The sequence below is a fragment of the Mesoplodon bidens genome (assembly GCF_964165515.1).
Source record: "Mesoplodon bidens genome assembly, chromosome: 1".
Taxonomy (NCBI): domain Eukaryota; kingdom Metazoa; phylum Chordata; class Mammalia; order Artiodactyla; family Ziphiidae; genus Mesoplodon; species Mesoplodon bidens.
Window position 1 is genome coordinate 57,432,890 of NC_138176.1, and position 21,022 is coordinate 57,453,911.

The 21,022-nt window shown below is 40.6% G+C and overlaps 1 protein-coding gene across 4 annotated transcripts in view; it reads left to right on the forward strand.

Annotated features, from left to right (window-relative positions):
• The window catches only part of ADGRA3 (adhesion G protein-coupled receptor A3), a 118,394-nt gene that overhangs the window by 27,447 nt on the left and 69,925 nt on the right, over positions 1-21,022 (forward strand). For 3 of the 4 annotated variants that reach the window (XM_081225377.1, XM_081225378.1, XM_081225380.1), the window contains exons 2-3: positions 5,192-5,263; positions 19,009-19,080. In XM_081225377.1, the coding sequence (XP_081081503.1) occupies positions 5,192-5,263; positions 19,009-19,080 (144 nt within the window). The remainder of the gene's footprint in view (positions 1-5,191; positions 5,264-19,008; positions 19,081-21,022) is intronic. The other variant, XM_081225379.1, reaches the window with a different exon arrangement.

Consider the following 21,022-nt stretch of genomic DNA (forward strand, 5'->3'; position numbering starts at 1 on the left):
CATAAACTTTTGATTTTTTTAAAAAACATGTCTGCATTGTCTTACTCCTTTTTTCATGTTTCAGCATACATGATATACTGAACTAACTTGTTTCTGTGTTAAATGGTAGCAATGGACAACAAACTTTTCTTGTGTTTAACTTCAAGAGGTGTTGTCTATAGATAATGTGGTGGTAACATCATTAGTATAGAACAGAAATGGGTATGTATAATAAGCTTTATAACTCTGGTCAAGTTTTATATTTTTCATTTAGTTACCTCCTAGAAAGTTTGAAATTTCAAAGATGTCAGCAAAAATAATGAGTATGAATAGGTTTTAGGTTTATGTGTTACGTGCTATTATGCATTTGCTAGTTCCACAGTCCCTCTGTCTCAAAATTGAGTGTAAAAGCTGTCTGAAGAGTAGATTTATTCACACTGATCCTGTTTTCTTGCACAAAATCCTTTAACACATCAAGTAATATGTAGACTAAATATATTGAAACTATTTTTAAGGTTACAGTTATAACTTTTTAAGTGTGATGAAATGTCTTCCCTTTTACTCTCAATAAAATCTATCATTTATTCTGCTAAAGCCTTTATGACTGAGCAAATGACAGTCCTTTTGCTGAAGCAATACCGAATCTAAGTGAGTATAATTCAGTTACCACCCTGGCAGTTTTTCCCAAGCTACTTCTATATGTGGGTTTCATTCTTCATTCAGAAACAGGATAGTAACGGCACTGAGCTTGGTAGATTGTGTTGTTTTCCTTTGTTTCCTTACTTTTGGTTTATTGGTTGTAAATTCTCAGTCACCATCAAGTTCGACAGCTTTGCTCATTACAACATGAATAATTATGGAAAATTAAAAGAAGCTGGAAGGAGCTTGGTGATCATTCTGGCCTAATCTTTTCTGTCTTAAAATTGATGAAATGGAAGTCTACCTAGAAAAGTGAAGTGACTTGTCACAGATGGAATCATTTATTACTTGTGAGGTCTCAATTAAAACCTTGGGCTCTAGATATCAACACTATTGTTCTTTGCACTACTGCCTTTTAAGTTGCAAATAGTCACTACATAAATCTTTTTTTTTTTTTTTGCGGTACACGGGCCTCTCACTGTTGTGGCCTCTCCTGTTGTGGTGCACAGGCTCCGGACACGCAGGCCCAGTGGCCATGGCTCACGGGCCCAGCCACTCCGCGGCATGTGGGATCTTCCCAGACCCGGGCACGAACCCACGTCCCCTGCATCGGCAGGCGGACTCTCAACCACTGCGCCACCAGAGAAGCCCCCAGAAAGTATATTTTAAAAATAAGAGTTATTCTAGATATTTCAAAAGATACTGCAAGATTATGAAGAATGAAAGAGAAGTAGAAACCTTATCACTAAGATAGTGATCGTTATGATGTATTTCTTCCAAGTCTTTTTTTTTGTCTCTGCATTCTTTTCAATCAATGATATCAGTTTTGTTTTCTGCTTTTTAACTGATTGTAAACAATTTCCTTTTTATTAAGTTTCCTTTAAAAGCATCATTTTTTAATGGATGTATAACATTTTGTTGTTTGGTGTACCATCATTTAACTACTCCTCTTACACAAACTGAACTCTTTGGTCGTTTCCAGTTTTTGTCTGTTATAAATCATGTCTGAATAAGGTCATTGAATATATTTTTTGTCAGATTTGGTAACTTGTTAGCTTAGGATCAGTGCCTATTTAGGAAAGCAAGGCTGGTGGCTCTTGGGTGTGGACTGCTAGGCAGCTGGAGAAATATTGTTCCAGGGACCTTGTGGCCATGTCCAAGTCCAAGTTTGCTTTTGCCCGTGCCTACCACCTTACTTGAAAAAACCTTTTGTAATTTTGATTAGAGAAGATGCTGTTTTAATTGGCTTTTTTTGAATTTGAATTTTTATTTTGTTTTAAGATTACATATGCTTAGTTAAAATGAACAAAATCTTGTAGTTCATGCTATTGGTCTTTTTAATGTGAAAATTGCTCAAAGGTGTAAGAATGGAATATTAAGCTTTATATTGGCACCTAAATTCTGTCTTTGCTGATTGAGTATGTAGAGTTCACATTCCAACTTGCATTTCTGAATGTGATTATGATGTTTATTTCTTTTTTGCTAAGTGTAAATTCCTTGAGGATACGAATCATTTTTCATTTGCATTTAAAAAAAATCTTATTGGAGCATAGTTGATTTATAATGTTGTGTTAGCTTCAGGTGTACAACAAAGTGAATCAGTTATACATATACATATATCCACTCTTTTTTAGATTCTTTGCCCATATATGCCATTATAGAGTATTGGGTAGAGTTCCCTGTGCTATACAGTAGGTCCTTATTAGTTATCTATTTTATATATAATAGTGTGTATATGTCAATCCCAATCTCCCAATTTATCCCTCCCCCCTTCCCCCCAGCCCGGCATGTTTTTGGTCACCATCCTTGCTTTAGTAACAGCTTGGAGAGAGAAAATACTACATAGTAATGTACTTTGATTGACAGATACATCTTGATTTCAGAAACATTAAAATGAGGGAAGATGTGTGTCTTAGAACCAAGGAAATAGAACCTTAAACTTAATACTCACTGAGTATGTTAGGCATTTTCTGCTTTCCTTCTAGAGTTATATGAGGTAGATACTGTTCTTCCCATTTATGAATGAGGAATTCTGTTACAGAGAAATGTAGTGACTTGCCCAAGACTAGTGTAATTTGAAAGTGATAGAGCCGGCCTTCAAGCACAAGTATGCTTGACTTTAGAAGCCCCTAATCATCTCACGAAAATGCTGTGAAATGTTAACCTGCATTAGTGGGATTAAAAAAAAAATTCCACTTAAAGCCAAAGAAAATCAGTCAAATGGCTGATTTTGCTTGTTTTCATACACATAGTGGATTTTTTTTTAAAAGAAAGATGAGAGTAGACAAAATGAAAATGAATACCTGAAATCTTATGACCCAGGGGTGTTCTCTGTTAACATTTGTTTATACAGTGTTGCACCGTCCCAGGTGGGGGGCAGCACTCAGCCTGTACGCAGTGTGAGGGTGCCCGTGAAGTTGCAACACTGTGTGGGATGGAGAATTTTCTGCTAAAATGCCAGTAAGAGTGGCTCTTGACCAACGTTGGTGTATATTGAAGAGTGTGGGGTTTGGAGTGGAGCGTGCCGGGGTTCACATGTGCCTCTGCCTCCGCTAGTGTGATCTTGGGCCATTAATTTAACTTTTCTATGCCTTGGTTTTTTCATTTATCTTATCTGGGTGTCATTCCCCCAAATAAGGTAGCTTTTGCATTTTCTCCTGTATGGAAATTCCGTACATACGAACGAGTTCTGTTCCTAGAGTGCATTGGTAAGTCCAGTTTGTCCTTAAGTCCAACAGAGTTAGCCTAGGTACCCAACTAACACAATTGGCTATACAGTACTATACTGTAATAGGTTTATAATACTTTTCACACAAATAATACATAAAAACAAACAAACACAAAAAGTAAAGAAAACATTTTTAATCTTACAGCACAGTACCTTGAAAAGTACAGTAGTACAGTCCAACAGCTGGCATACAGGGCTGGCATCGAGTGAACAGGCAAGAAGAGTTACTGACTGGAGGAGGGAGAGGAGGTGGGAGATGGTAGATGGTAGAGCTAAAGGATCGTCAGCAATAGGAGACTGAGGGCAAGGTGCAATTTCACTCATGCCTGATGTTGATGGCACAGGTTCTGGCTTCTTGCTGGATTCAATTCTGTCTACCCTCTTGAAAAAACGATCCAGTGATGTCTGGGTAGTAGCTTTTTTTTTCTCTTCATAGATGACATGGTAGCACTGGATTGCATTCTGAACGGCTGCTGCAATCTTCATGTACCGTTCTATGTTCGGGTCCTGTGCCTCAAAAACTAGCAGTGTCTCCTGAAGTAAAGGAAATCTCCATGCCATTTCCTGTGTCGTAAATTTCTTCAGTTACTTCTTCCTCTTGTCTCTCAGTCCTTTCTCTGGGCCTCCAATTCCATCAGGTCTTCATTAAAAGTGCAACCACTTGTGCAACACATGTGCGCATCTTTGAAGGTTCACAACTTGAAGGTTCGTACGTAGGAGACTTACTGTGTTGGCATCCAAGCTGCAAAAGGAGCATAGTTACAAAGCCTTGAGAGGAAGCAAGGTCATGTACACATTGTCTGCTCTTAGGCAAGTCCTGCCAACTAGGACTTCTTTTAAATCTTTGTTTCCAGTTCATTTTTTTTAAGAACATCATCCTATTACATGAGATGTAGTATTGTAATACAGCTACCTGTGTCTGTGAGTGTGTGCAAAAAGCATGTTTTCACACAGTACAGATTTGTATATGGTTAAGTTACAAGTAATATTCAGCATTATTGAAATGGTATCTAGAAGATACTGTATTTCTTTTAAAGTCAGTATTTTGTAGAGCACTTGTTCTGCATTTTTCTGTTGTTTCCAGTTTTTAAGTATTCAACTTATGTAAGTTGATTAATTATGTAAATGTACGTGGCATTCTTTAGTTTTACACTGAACTTAAGAGCTATTTTGTGTTGACTTCTCTCCCTTTTTATTTCAAAGTTTTTGGTTCAGTGTGACAGGAACAATTTAAGATGTGACAAAATGTTCAAGTTAGCTATTTTGGGTCGTTTCTCAGAGAAAGAAGCTCCTTTTTTTTTTGTCAGGCATCTCAAAAATTCTTTGGGTAATAAATGACTTCTTAGAATTCCTCATATTTAGATTTAAACATAACAAGCTAAATTACTTTGATATTGATGGTGTACATATATTAGGCAACTTACCTTTTTTTTTTTTTTTTTTTCCAAAGCAGCAGATATCAGCCTCACAAAAGCCTTTTAGCTTTAGGCCAGGCTTTTCACTTTAATTTGAGTCAGTCTTACAATCACTTACTGTTGATCCCAAGGGAAACCTGGCAAGAGTTTTTGGAAGGTTCAGACTCGGCATTCATTAATTTATGTATATTCACCTAATTGTCAGTAAAGTTACAGTTTTATTTTGCACTCTTAATCTTTAGTTCTTATGGGATTTATCTTGTATAGAATATGAGGAAAGAATCTAACTATTTCCCTCAAAGTGCTAGTGTATGTTGTCTTATCACCCAGTGTCTCTCCAGCACTGGGCACAGGAGGGTCTCAATAAAATTATAGAATGAATAAATTAATGAAGGCAACTTACCTTTTTTTTTTTTTGTGTCATTTTTAGGATTCTGAGTAACAATAAAATATCCGAGCTGAAGAATGGCTCATTTTCTGGGTTAAATCTCCTTGAAAGATTGTGAGTATTCTTTTATTATCATCTCTTATTGGTATTTTATTCACTGCATTTTCATTGTAAGTCTGTTACTAAACTCTCAACTTTTCAAAATTGAGTTTTCCCAATATTTTATTATAAAACATTTCAGAATTGCATTTTAAAAAACAATTCATTAAAACACAGAAGTGCAAACTTTCTGTAAAGGGCCAGATATTAAATAATTTAGGCTTTGTGGGCCATATGGTCTCTGTCACGGTGACCCAGTTATGCCAGTATCTTGAGAATGCATACGCGAATCGATGTGCATGTGACTTTATTTACAAAACAGGCCATGCATCATAGTTTGATGACCAGTGGCTTTTAAAGCCTCAATGCTATTTTGAAATTCTGTCATAATGTGTGTGCCTTATAAGATAGTCTAGTAGAATCAAAAAAAAAAAAAAAACCCCACATATCCAGGAGAAGTACTTTTGGATCAACTTTGACTATTTTATTCAGTCGTCTTTGAATGTGCTAATTCTCTTTTGCTTCATGATGAGGTCTAGTTTTGCTTCTGATAAGATGTGTGACAAGTAGCACTTAGTTTTTGCCTTGGTGAGTTTTTAATGGATTAAAAATGGATGTTTAATTGCTTGTGTGCTGAATGCTATTCTAGGATCAAGTTTCAAATTCGCATATTACTCATACACTTAGGATAATGTTTCGGTTACATCAGGGAGCCAGTCACAGTGAGCACCTCCATTTCTGTTGGATAACAGACTTTCCTCATTTTCTTAGTTCTCTTTGCTTCACTTTTTCTCCTTCTGTGTGCCTTTCCTTGACTATTTTACTTAGTGTCTTCTGCCACAATTGATTCCCACAGGACTTTATTGCTTTGATCACAGATGTGTTATTTAAGCATGTAACATCCAGAGTTCTTCATCCTTTTATGCAGGTCTGTTCTTTTCATTAAGATCAAACACCTTTAAATTAGGCTTTTTATATATATATATATGTGTGTGTGTATATATATATATGTGTGTGTGTGTGTGTGTGTGTGTGTGTATGCATTTACATATACATATATAGCAATGCATTCATGTATGCATATGTATACATATACACGTGTGTGTACACACACACCTGTAAAATGATCTCGGCACAGCAGTGCTTAATTCTCAGATTTTTTTTTCTTCTGTTTTCATTCAGGCCTTCATGTTCTGTTCCACATAGTCCATGTGCTTCAGAGGATGCTGGCTGCACCTCATTTCTAGGCCTTATCTTAATAGGATAGTCCACACACATTCCATGGTCACTGGTTCAGGAATGGGCATTTGACCCAATTTAACTGAGTTGAGATTTGCTTGGGGCTTTGGGGAGAGGAATTTCCTCACTTTCATCAGAAAAGATGCTTGTACTTCCGGTACGGAACCCACCATGCTGCGGGCTTGGGCCGGAGCCGACACACTGAGGAGTGCGGGGTAGGCCCATCAGGGTGAGCGTAGGGGAGCTGGCGGGACCTCGCCGAAGTATGACTCCCTCTGGACTGTTAGAGTTGAATGAGGCAGCCTGTTCCTGTTTGGTTTTCTGTTCCTTGCAAGAAGAGTCATTGTGCCTGACAGATACCCTTAGCATGTAGCACATTGTCAGGCTTTGAGTAGGGGCTCAGAATGATGGCAGGGTCAGTGCGGTTTGCCCTTTCCAAGGAAGGATGACAGGCACTCCTAGATGTTAAGTGGTGTCTGTTGTGTTTAGAAACACAGGTTACTTTTGGCACCAGGATTGCTGTGGTGGTTCATGTACATCAGAAGTGTGGATAGCATAGCTAAAGTTCTGTGCTGTGGTGTGAATTACCATCCTTTTTACATTTATTTTTAAATTTCCTTTGTCTTTGGCCTTATTTTTAGCCATTTGTTGAAAATAAATCCCTGTACATGTTAGAAACATTAAGTTGCCAGCAACATATTAGATGATATTAAAATGTTGCTGTTGTTTTCAGCCAGGGGGCTGTTTATACCAGAATCCCAGAACACCATCTCTCTTATATAGGGCCAGAGAGAAACACACACACATGTGTACAGGTATGCATGTATATATGTACATATATGTATATAATCTGCATATGTATATACATGTGTATATACATACACACACACACACACTGGGGGACTTTGAAAGACTGTTATATTGATGGGGGCTTCAGCCTGAAATCCCAGTGATGACTCTGGGACTGGGCTTCCTCTGTTGGGGATCATCTTTACCTAAGCATGCCCTATGCTTGGCACTTTCTATGTACACTTCCAAGCCTAGGCCTGAACCTTGGCCTTATTACTGCCGTGGAGGCGGGTCGCACATGCCTGAGGGGATGGGTGCTTCTCACACTGTCTTTGCAGGAGAGCCGCCCACTTGAGCCAGAAGGAGACAGAGATGGTAGAGCTAGGCTCTGACTGCAGTCTTGGAAGACTTGGCCCCGAGAAGGAAGGAGAGGGGCAAGCGTCCCAGAGGAAGCACCCCACCCACAGGGCCTTCCTCTGTGGGCACGAGCCGGGTGGTGCTCCTTCCTCCTCCACGTTCCTCCTGGGACCAGAGGCTGCAAAGGGCCCCGTGGCCTCTCGTGGAAATGCCCCTGGCCTTTGTTTCACTTGATTTCCAGAGCACAAGGTAGACCAAGGAGAGCCCTTAGCCAGTTGCTTGACCCTTTTGTGGGAGTTCATTACCCAAGGCTGGTTGCCGACTTCTAGACCTTCCCTAGCACTGCCCCATTATTCCACCTGGGCTTGGAAGTCGGGTGTTGGTGCAGGGGCCTCGGAGAGGAAGGTGTGGGAGAGGACTGGGGGCTTTCCTTCCCCTAGGGCACAGCACCGTCTTTCTACCATGAAAACCATAGTTTCTACCATGTTGCTGCTTTCTGATTTGGTTTGCTAATTTTAAAGACTATAAGTTTAGTATTTTCCATACCAACTACTTGAACAATATCTTCATACTTTCTGCTGTTTCCATAATGCTTCTCATTTTCCCTCTCTGCCTGGTTACCTAGCTTTCTAACCTGCTCTGTGTCTTTGCACTGCTGTCCTCATCCTGCGACTAAACCCAAAGAATATCTCTTGTACCCTTCTGTGATTTTCATCCCTGTAAAATGCTTCTCATGGACTCCAGTTTGCTTCTGGCTCTTACACAATCAGTAGTGTATCTAGGTGGCTTCTCTTCCAGGACTGCAGAGACTTTAGGACTTTTGTCTGAAATAGAGCCCAAAACTATCTCTGTGAGTGTAATCGTTGTGCTGGTTTGCTAGGGCTGCCGTAACGAGTACCCCAGACTGGGTGGCTTAAATAACAAACATTTGTTTCCTCACAGTTCTGGAGGCTGGAAGTTCAAGATCAAGGCCCTGGCAGAGTTGGTATTTTCTAAGGGCCATGAGAGAAGGATCTGTTCCAGGCTTCTCTCCTTGGCTTATAGTTTGCCATCTGTTTTCCTCTGGTGTCTTCACGAAGTCTTCCCTATGTGTGTGTCTGTGTCCTAATCTCCCCTTCTTGTAAGGACACCAGTCATATTGGATTAAGGCCCGCCTGTGTGACCTCATTTTCACTCAGTTACCTCTTTAAAGACCCTGTCTCCAAATACAGTCACATTTTGAGATACTGGAGGTTATGACTTCAATATAAGACAGTTGGGGGGACACAGTTCAGCCTCTGACAATGCTGTAGCATTTTGATAGATTAACCGATGTGTATTTTCCCTGCCTGTTTCCTAATTACTCTACCTCAGGAGAAGGGATGACAGAACAGAAAAAAGGACTCAGTTTTTGACCAGTGAGTTCCTGAAGTCCTACCCTAAATGTAAAAAAAGAGGTTTGAAACAGGTTTAAAAGAAAAAAAAAAAGAAAAAGAAAATTCCTCTTCACCTCAATACACCTTTCCTGGGCTAATTGGAGAGTTAAAGGGAGTATAGAAAGAGCTTACATGTTGGTGGGTCCCCAGGAAAGGGCTCTGTCTTTGCTCGCCTCTCTATCCCTACCTGGGATGAGGGGAGAGAGGGAAAAAGATCACATGAAACCAATATAAGGTTCTGGATCCAAGGGCAAGGGGCATCTGAGGCTTCTTTCCTGGGGAAGCAAAATTCCAATTTCGCAGGATCCAGCATGATGTAGAGCAGGAGAACTGGTTATGTGGCCATTGAGGCATATGGGCTAGGAGCCTCTGTTAGAGTTTCCCAGGGGAGCAGCAGAATACCCACTGGGGTTTGTTAGCAGAGAGAGAGAGAGACAGAGAGAGAGAGAGAGAGAGAGAGAGAGAGTGAGTGAGAGAGAGTTCTTTCTACAGCAACCTGCTGGTTTGCCAGGAAGTGCTTTAGAAGTGTCCTGAGCTGCTTTTGGGGAACCCAACTTAAGACATAGCTAGCCAGATAAATGACTTCATGTTTGTATAATGACATCATTTTCAAAATATTCGAAATCACCTGAAAACACTGTAGCAGACTTTATTCTTTCAACACTCGCCCTTCAGTGTCTCTCCCTAAGTCTTCCAAATGCAAAACCTGAGAGCTTTCTTTGCTCCATTGCTGGAATGAAAGCTGCCCCACTCGCCCACCCCTGCCTCAGCAACCCTCAAACAGTGACTGAAAGCAGATGGTGGGTAACCACCCCAAGAGGAACGACCCTGAGTGTGTTCTAGACTGCCTTCCACAGGTGCCCAGGGGGCTGAGTATCAGTTGAGCACAGCAGAGATCGCCTGAACAATGCCCCCTTTATTGGTTCTCTTCTCTTTCTGGGCTCACTTCCCCACTTCCCTGTTAGTGTGTTCTGAGGTCCCCTCCTGAATAAAGCCACTTGCACTGACACCCTGCCTGGGAGAACTCTGCCTGAGAGACATAGCCAGCCAAATGTTTGCAGCCTGCTTTGGCTAGTTAGAGACCCCTGAAAATGAGAACAAACAGATCAGACAACTTAAAAATATAGCAGAAAGGGATGTAGTGTAAAAAGCAAGTGATAGGTAAAGAAATTATTCAGACTAGGGCCAAAACTTTAAAGCTCTGGCCTTAAAATTACTGTAGCCAGGCCATGCAGAATAAGGGATAGGCTTAGTAGTGTGGGATAGGGCACTTAGGGTAGAATAACAGGGCTGGCCGGGTTGAGCTAGCTAGCAGATAAGCCCCAGAGATCGAGTAAACCTGCAAGGCAAGCTGTCCTGGCAGTTCTTTTGGGATGAAGAATGGACTTCTTAAGAGGATTAATTTTCTCTCTTTTTTCTTTTTTTTGGATGTATTAAGTGTTCCACAAAGTAAAACAGGTGCAGGTGGACACACCCCTACAGACTCCATCTAGAATGGATCCTTTTTCTTTAGGCTTACCACTTTGTTCTTCTAAGTGTTTGGTTTTCATTTGGGAGCTTGCTTGTTTTCCATCATTCGTATTGGGTTGGCCAAAAAGTTCCTTCGGTTTTAAAGTAAAACTAAAAGACACATTTTTCGTTTTCACCAAGAACTTTATTGAACAGTGTATTCACTGTTTTGTTCCACTACTTTCTGCCATTTTTCAGGCAACTTCATAATTCATCTTCCCAAAACTTTTTATCTTTTTGAGCAAAGAACTGTTCAAGGTCCCTTTCAACGTCTTCCAGGGAATTGGAATTTTTTCCATTAAGAGAATTTTGTAAAGACCAAAATAAATGGAAATCCAAAGATGCAATGTCTGGTGAATATGGCGGATGAATCAGAACTTCCCAGCCAAGCTGTAACAGTTTTTGCCTGGTCATCAAAGAAACATGCGGTCTTGCATTATCCTCATGGAAGATTATGCGTTTTCTGTTGACTAATTCCGGACGCTTTTCGTCGAGTGCTACTTTCAGTTGGCCTAATTGGGAGCAGTACTTGTTGTTTGGTTTTCTGGAAGGAGCTCATCAGAAGAGGACTCCCTTCTAATCCCACCATATACACAACGTCACCTTCTTTGGATGAAGACTGGCCTTTGGTGTGGTTGGTGGTGGTTCATTTCGCTTGCCCCACGATCTCTTCCGTTCCACATTATTGTACAGTATCCACTTTTCATTGCCCGTCACCATTTATTTTAAAAATGGAACGTTTTCATTACATTTAAGTAGAGAATCGCATGCGGAAATACGCTCGAGAAGGTCTTTTTCGCTTAACTTACGTGGAACCCAAACATCAAATCGATTAACATAACCAGGCTGGTGCAAATGATTTTCAACACTTGATTTGGATATTTTGAGTATGTCAGCTATCTCCTGCATGGTATAACATTGATTGTTCTCAGTTAATGTCTCAATTTGATCGCTGTCAACTTCAACTGGTCTACCTGACCATGGAGCATCGTCCAGAGAGAAATCTCCAGCAGGAAACTTTGCAAACCACTTTTGACATGTTTGATCAGTCACAGCACCATCTCCATACACTGCACAAATCTTTTTTGTGTTTCAGTTGCGTTTTTACCTTTCTTGAAATACTAAAACAGTATGCCGAAAATGTTGCTTTTTTCTTCCCTCTTCAATATTAAAATGGCTACACAAAAATTCACCAATTTTGATAAGTTTTTTTTGTTTTTTTTTTTTGCGGTACGCGGGCCTCTTACTGTTGTGGCCTCTCCCGTTGCAGAGCACAGGCTCCGGACGCGCAGGCTCAGCAGCCATGGCTCACGGGCCCAGCCGCTCCGCAGCATGTGGGATCTTCCCGGACTGGGGCGCGAACCCGTGTCCCCTGCATCGGCAGGCGGACTCTCAACCACTGCGCCACCAGGGAAGCCCGATGAGTTTTTTTTTAAACTCATGCTGATATGACAGCTGTCACAATACAATCTAACAAATTGTTTCGAATGAAGTTAAAGACAACTAAGCACTACTAGAGCCATCTTACGGAAAAAACTGAACGAACCTTTTGGCCAACCCAATATTTGTTTTTGTCCCTTTTAAGAAAGTAGCAGAGTGTTTGTGCTTCTTTTTTTTCTTTTTAAGTGGGAATATTTGGATTGAGTTTTTCTTTAATTTAGGGTTTGAGGTTTTTATTTTTAGGACATAATACCTAAATCTTTATGACACCGTAGAAACTAGGATATGGTCTGCCTTTTTTAAGGATTAATTTGCATTTTTTTAAAAGTGCGTTCAGTGGATAACATGTAGATTTATTATATCATGTTAATTAAAACCATTTAAAAGGTAACTGGCCTAATATCAATACTTGGTACAAATATTGCCTCAGCCATTATTGTCTTTCCTGAGTAGCTAATTTAAAATTGTTCAACAGATATTTATTAATCGCCCACACTGTCCTAGGCTTGGGATTCATTCGTGAACACAGCAAAGGTCCTGTCTTCATGGAGTTTCTGCTGCAGTGGGGAGAAACAGAATAGTAAACATAGCAAGCAGCTTTATAGCATAAGTACAGTTGCCCGGCACCCCCCCCCCTCCCGCCCAGGGTTCTACCTTCCATGGGTATGGAGGACCGACTGTACTATGCCGTTTTATACAAAGGGCTTGAGCATCTGTATTTTGGTATTTGTGGGGGTTCTGGAACTGAGGGATGACCGTACTATGGGTAAGGAAAACATGGAGTGGAGTTTGGGTGTGTCAGCACTGTGTGCGTATGCAAGTTTTGCATGGTGATAGTGCAGAGGCTTAGCGCAAATGATTGAGCCTTGAGTTACCTGGGGATAGAACGTTACAGGCAGAGGGATAGTAGGTGCAAAGGCTGTGCTGTGAAGCATGCTGCTTTTGTTTGAAGAACAGCAAGGAGAGCCGAGTGAGGCCAGAGAGGTATGAGGGGTGAGGGGTAGATTGTAGAGGTCCCTGTAGGTCATTGTTAAGGACCTTGGCTTTTACCCTGAGCCACGGTGAGCAGAAGATGCTCTGACTGCTAGAATGAGGGGTGAGGATAAGGGGGAAGTAGGGAGCTGTGTTAAATCTAAGATAATTTAAAGCCCATAATCTCTGTTTAGAGACCAGTGCCCTAGCCTGGACTGGTGGTTATCCAACTTGATGTGTATCAGAATCACTTGGGGGGCTCGATAAAGCACAGATTAGGGTTTCTGATACGGTATTGAACTTGGGCTATGCTGATTTTTGAGGTGGCTGTGAGGTGTCTGGATGTGGATGTTGAGTTAGATAGCTGTGTATGCGATAGGGAACTCACAGGAGTGGTAAGTTTGGGCTAGAGATACAAATTTGAGTCCAGAGACAAGGTAGTGATGAGATTGCCTCAGAGAAAGTATAGTGTGTGAGGAGTGAGAGGTGGGTGTGGGTCAAGCCTCAGTTGTTGCTGATCAGATAAATAAGGTGAGGATCCTTTATTTAAAACAAAGAGCCTTTGAGACTTACTGTGTCTTAGGTATCGCTCAAGGGAACCAAATGTGGTTTACAGTCTCTAACCTTGTCCATCAATTCATCCATCCACCCATTTATCCTTCCTCTCTTCCACCTCCCTCTTCATTTTTTATTGTCATTCTTGGGTTGTATTATATATTTGCCAGTATTTAGTGACACACCTCCCCTATATACTCTTAATTCCTGACTCTAGAATTGCTTAGTGGCCAATGTGTTTGACTTTCCAACCTTCATTCCACACCAAATGATGGCTCTAGGTCACCACAGCGTCTCTTTCTCTAGGGATTGGTAGAGGCATTGCCAATAAGAGATGAAGAGTAGTTAGCTGTGAGGCTTTGAGGAAGATTTCTTGGCTCCTAAGAAGATACAAGGAGAGTGTCCATTCTTTTTCATGACTCTGTGCTTGGAGGTGATTTCTGGACCAGGATGTCACACCCTGATTAAGGGTCAGCCTGGAGGCAAACTTGACATTCTGAGAAGGGTGGATCTGAGAGATGGATGGAACCACCCATTTAAGCTGCTCTACTTGTTGATTTCTTGTAATGCCTGAGAATTATTTTTTTTATTGTTAAAGCCTTTTGAAGTAAAGGTTTCTGATACTTGCAGCTAAAAAGCATCTTATCTGATACACCTTGCATTCTTTCCTAAAGGACTTAGCTCTTTTAACAACAGTTAAGATATTCCTTTAATTTTGTTTAAGCAATTCTTGTACGCCTTTTCATTTATATTTTAATGATGCAACATATTCAGATTTAGCCATAGATCCTAATGTTAGACTCATGTTCACTAGGGAAGCTGTGGGTTGGTGAAGGGAAGTGGGAGATGTTAAAGAATCTGACTATAAATATCTTTTGGCAATACCTGATTAATATGGCTGTTATTAAATATTATATGTCAAGGATTCTTTATTATTGAAGAAAAAGTTTACCTTTAAATCATATTATAGTCCTCGGTTATTCATGAGAGGTATTTTGTAGAAACACATGCAGTACATCACTGACCACAAATTTATGTACTGCTTTATCTAAATCACTTCCTGTTGTAGATACTGTTTAAAATCTGAAAAGGGAAACATATGTTTTTAAAAAATGGAACTGACATTATGTATTTCTTTTTGCAGCACTTTTTTGCTTGTAATATAGGTCAAAAACATATTGATTGAATTTTCTCCTAAAATCATCTTATCTCTTTGAGGTATAGGATTGGGGTTGGTTGGGGAGGGGAAATGGGAACTAATAAGTTGGGCCTGATGATTAGTTGTAATTTCTGGGACTTAAAAATTATTTTTGTTCCCAACTTTTTAATTAAAATTTTCAACATACAGAAAAATTGAAAGAATAATCTCCCATAGTAATCTCCCATATCACCAATTTACTTACCCAGTAATTAGTAACAACATGCTATTATTTTTTCCCTTTATATTGGAATATGCCTACATATACACGTTTTCTGAATTATTTGAAGGTCAATTGCATCATGACCCTCTACCTTTATTGAGAAATGTAAGTGGTTATGAATGAGATGCAGCAGTCTCTACATTGTCTGACTATGAATATCCTAATAATTCTGTGGCTAACTCTAATTTACTAAAAAGATTTTTATCATTAAGGTCAGGTAATGTAATTCTGTTTCTCAGCCATGGTTTACTTTTTTCATCCACTTATCATCTGTCTAAGCTCATTCTGGCTGCTGTAATAAGATACCATAAGCTGGGTGGCTTATCAACAACAAAAATTTATTTCTCACAGTCTGGAGGCTGGGAAGTCCAAGATCAAGGCACCAGCAGATTCGGTGTCTGGTGAGGGGCCACTTCCTGGTTGGCTGTCTTTTTGCTGCAGCCTCACTCACCTGGCGGAAGGGGGTGTGGGAGTTCTCTGGGTCTCTTTTACAAAGGCGTTAACCTCTTTCATGAAGTTTCTGCTCTCATGACCTGTTCACCTCCCAAAGGCCTCATCTTTGTGGAACATAAACTCTGAGTTTGGGTCAATGAAATACCAATTTAGTAATGGTAATCAGAGCACAGATTTTATACTATGTTTAATAGTCATTTCCTTTATTTAAAGAATTTCAAGGTACCCGAGGGTTCAGTTTTATTTAGAAGAACCTGGCTCTGATCTGGAGGATCGGGAGTGGGATTGCAATTCTACGTCCAGCTAGGGAAGAATGATGTGTTAGAATGGGAGTGAGACACAGAAAAGGCAGGACAGGGTTTGCTGGTGAGCATGACGTTTACGTGCACAGGATTCACTGGTTGTGGTTGTGCTTCCAGAGGAGAATTCTCGAGAATTTCTGGTCAGCCTCTATCACCCTGTATGAAACAGCATGGATAGTGCTGGAAGCCACGGTTGATGGCACATCGAGAGTGCTGGGTTTACAGCAGTGACTTCCCAGCACTGTGAGGGGCAGAGGGCCAGTTTCATCAGGATGCTTTTGTGAAATTGCCAGGAAACCTATCCAGAAGCCAACCCTAACTCTGTAGCTTGTCTGTATTAGTTAGATGTAGTTAGAATGAGCCATTAGAAAAAGTAGCAAGTTATGAAGCAGGCCATACAATGGTTAGTTTTCATTAGCTGGTGTCAGTAAAATTGAATGTGCCTCCCTCATTATTGGGAGGAAACATGTGGATCTGTGCTCACTGCAGTGAGCCTTCCTCAGTGTCCTTTTCTTAAGCACAAGTAGACAAGTTGGATGCTTGAGAAAGCAAACCAAGGATTTTCTATTGAGAATTTAGGCTGCTTCTCACAGGCTAGAATGGCCATAATGGGGCAATAATTATAAAAGATCCTGAGACACATCACCGCAGTGTTGTGATAACAGGCGGCACCAGTGGTCCAGGATCTACTTTCAGAAAGGCCTTTTAATTCTCAATTTAAGTGAGGGACTAAAGAACCCGGGGAGGTACCTGCCACCCTGGGTTTGCATTGTGCTTTGCTCTGCATTTCTTTTTTTTTTTTTAACATCTTTATTGGAGTATAATTGCTTTACAATGATGTGTTAGTTTCTGCTTTATAACAAAGTGAATCAGCTATACATATACATATGTCCCCATATCTCTTCCCTCTTGCGTCTCCCTCCCACCCTCCATATCGCACCCCTCTAGGTGGTGACAAAGCACCGAGCTGATCTCCCTGTGCTATGTAGCTGCTTCCCACTAGCTATCTGTTTTACTTTTGGTAGTGTATATATGTCCATGCCACTCTCTCACTTCGTCCCAGCTTACCCTTCCCCCTCCCTGTGTCCTCAAGTCCATTCTCTACGTCTGCGTCTTTATTCCTGTCCTGCCCATAGGTTCTTCAGAACCATTTTTTTTTTTTTTAGATTCCATATATATGTGTTAGCATATGGTATTTGTTTTTCTCTTTCTGACTTACTTCACTTTGTGACAAAAACAGTGGTTAGATGCCACGAAGTAGGTGGCAATGCCTTAACCGTATGCATGTTGTCAGGCCCGGAGGCCTCTTCCATCCTTGTCAAGGGGAGTGCTAACCTTCTCTCCTTTCACACAACACTGCTCTGCATTTCTGTATTGTTTCACCAACTCCATGTGTATCCCTAAGCTGAATAATTATGAAGACAATGATGGATAATTATGAGGATTGGCGTCAGAAGCTCACACACGGAGGAGGCAGTGTTGCCATTGTTCCGGAAAGACTCGCAGAAGAAGAGAAATTGGAAAGAGTTTCTGTTCACAGTCTGACCTGAGGCATTCTGAGAGATGACCAGAGGCCACTCAAGCCTCCATTGGGCAAGGTTATGAGTGAGTCCTGATGAATGGGCCTACCTTGGGTGTCTAGCAGAGTTGAACTGTGGGCCAGCCACTGGCAGGCATGTGGGAAGTGGGTTACTATTCTGCTTCTCAGCACTCCTGTGGGTGATGGTCATCTCTCTACAGAGGTTAGCTGGACACTTGTATGGGGCAACTGGGGAGTCTCAGCAGAGCCCAGGCACCCAGAGGACAGTAGCGCCTTAGCAGGTGGTCCACATCCACCCTGGAGGAGGGATCTGGCTGTGACGCTCACTGGTGCCCCCAGTGGTAGTGTGCTGGCATGGAAGAGCTGAGCACTGGAGAAGAATGGGGATACAGAAGACACCCCACCCCATCCAAGGCTCTGCTGTCCATGGTTTCATTTACCTATGGTTAACCACAGTCAGAGAATATTAAACAGAAAATTCCAGAAATAAACAATGCCTACGTTTTAAATTACACACTCTTCCGACTAGCCTGATGAAATCTTGCGCCATCTCACCCAGGATGTGAATCAGCCCTTTGGCCAGCATATCCTGCCCATGAGTCACTTAGTAGCTGTCCCGGGTATCAGATCCACTGTTGAGGTTTCACAGTGCTTGTGTTCAAGTCCCCCTTGGTTTACTTAATAGCGTCCCTAAAGCATGAGAATACTGATGCTGGCAGTTTGGATGTGCTAAAGAGAAGCTGTAAGGTGCTTCTTTTAAGTGAAAAGGTAAAAGTTCTTGACTTTAATAAGGAGAGGAAAAAAATTGTATGCTGAGGTTGATTAGGTTCATTGTAAGAATGAATCTTCTTTCCATGAAATTGTGAAAAAGGAAGAAAATTTGTACTAGGTCTGTTGTCATACCTCACTTGGCAAAAGTTATGGCCACAGTGTGTGTTAAGCCCTTAGTTAAGATGGAAAAGGCAATACATTTATATAATAAGATACTTTGAGAGAGAGACCAATTTTATATAACTTTTATTACAATATATTGTTATAATGGTTCTATTTAATTGTTGATCTCTTACTGTGCCTAATTTATAAATTAAACTTTACCATAGGTATGTATAGGGAAAAAAACATAGTATATGTAGGGTTTGGTATTATTTTCAGTTTGAGGCATCCACTGGGGGTCTTGGAATGTATCACCATGGATAAGCAGGGAACTGCTGTCAGTTGTGACTGCTATCAGATGCCATTGTATAGGGAGCTAGTGGATCATTGCTTTGAGCTGTATTTTGTGAATTAACATGTTGTTTTGTAGAAAACCTAGCCATAGAAGCCTCGGGAGGAAAAAATATGAACAACCAAATGACATGAATTTTAGAGTGTGTATTTTTGAAAATGGTTTAAAAATTTTAATTATGCTTGTGACAAATATAGTCTGATTTATTTTGGTAACTAAAGTGTAGCACACTAAGGAAGAGATTGTAGAAATAATGTGTAAGATTGTAGTTTAGTCATAACTTTGAATTGGAATAATATTAGGACACATATCTTTTTGACGTATACCTTTATTCTTATATTGACCAAAGCAAATGGCTTCAGAACCAGATTTCTTGATTTTGAATTCTGGCTCTACTGCTGGGATGATTTTGGCTTAACCTTTTTGGCTTCAGTTTCCTCCCATTATTATTATTGTTGTTTTCTGTATAGCAGATAGGTGCAGTGTGCCTAAATATTTCTTACAGTGTCAAGATGTAAATAACTTTTATTTTATTTTTAACAGGGACCTCCGAAACAATCTTATTAGTAGTATAGATCCAGGTGCCTTTTGGGGACTGTCATCGCTGAAACGATTGTAAGTGTTTGAATTGCTGACTTACGAGTTTGAACCATTATAAGTAGCTGTTAACCTACTTTAAACTTTAACATGATAAAAAGTGTCTTTTTAATAATTTTTAGAAGTTCATCTAGCCATGTCCTAGATAGAGAAACAGAGTGTTTAATGTAAGTAGCTTAGAAGGCAGTTTATTTATACAGTAATTTGATTTGTTTGGTGATAGATGGTTGCATCCCTCTTACGGTAATAAAATCATGATGGTTGGCTTTGCCAGCTGCCATAATCTGTAGATGATTTTCAAGTTATGAATACATTTAAACGATCTATTGTAAATGCCCTAAAAATTGAGGCCCCTTTCTATTAATGATTTAAAATCTTGCCATTTTTTCCATATATTTTCTCTATGTATTATCATTTCAAAACCTAAAGACCAGTTATTATTTCTGAAGCTAAACACCCCTGCTCCCCTTACTGTGCTCATGTCACGGTTGCTGTGTGAACATGCTCATATTTGAGAGGTCACCCTGTGCTCAAGCCATGTGGACTGTCCCACCACCCTTTATTCCTTCTAAATGCATTTATTAAGTGTGGGCTGCTTACTTATGCTCTGACTTCTCTGGAAGAGCTCACAGACTCTTGGGGGCAAATAGATAATGCAAATACATCCTAAGTAATAATGATAGTAACCTGCCTGGGAGAGGAGGGGGACCACCTTAGAGGGGAATGACCTGCCATGAGAGCGGCCAGCTGTTAGATTTGACCTTGCCCCTGAGGGGTGAATACATATTGAAGAATAACAGAACAAGCATCCTAAGCAGAGTGGACATGGGTGTGAAAGAACATGTCCTTTGGCCAGAGCTTCAAATAGAAAGGGGGAAAAGACGTTGGGAGGTAAGCTGGTCAGGGGGGAACTAGGCTTTTGATGCTCTCCTGCCATGTTGAAGAATTTCGAATCTATTTGTTAGACTGTAGGGACTGGCAGAATGTTTTCATTTTGGAGTTGATGTGATGAGATTTGTGGCATCAGAGTTGAAGTGGATCAAGCTGGGTTTAGAGTTCAGTAAAAGTAATGAATTTTATCAACCAGGTATAGCAATGTAATCAAAGTGGGAAGACAGAGATCAACATCAATTCAGTTCCAAAAAGTTCATTGATTCTATCCTGTGTGCCCAGTAGTGAGCCAGGCTCTAGAGATACAAAGGTAACTCAGGAACTGCTTGGAAGGTTTGCAGTTCAGTGGCATCGTTATATACCAACCAAGAACCTGAAAATGGAATTGGAATATACTTCTGGAGAAATGGAGCAGTAGCTGGAGTTCATCTGCTAAGAGTCTTTGAAGCTGTTAGGACTCAGCCATACTGACACAGGCAGTGGCACGGAACACGGCCATCAATAGGCTACGTGCATCTCCAGAAACAGTCATTAGGGAGTGGAGGGGCAGCAGCTAACTGAGCTTGATGTATAACAGTGAGTCATTTTCTTGTTTCTTACTGGGGCAAACTGACATCATGTTTGGATGGAATGTGAGTCCTCATGTGGGGAACAGGAGTGTAGGTGCTAGACCTACCCTATCAAACTCGGGGGCTGAGGCTAAACCACCTTTGTTTCCACAGCCCCTTCTAGTGATTTTGAAGCTGAAGTTAGAGAACTTCTAGAATATTTTTCCTTCCAACTTGTTTTTCCAAAAGAAGGGAGGGGTGTGCCATCAGATGGCCAGACAAGTCCACTCATTCTCTCCTTCTGTGATCCACACCACTGTGTTCTGTTTTCTGGTAATAGGGAGATTAATACTGATAATATCTCCATGTCAGGGTAGAGATCGAATGTAACTTGACTGTTACTAAAAAGCAGGTTCATCAGCATCTTTCAAGGATACTATAGAATATCTTCATTCTCCATCCAGTTCTTTATCCTACAGTACATAATTGTTCAAGTACTGCTATCCAAAATAAATATAATT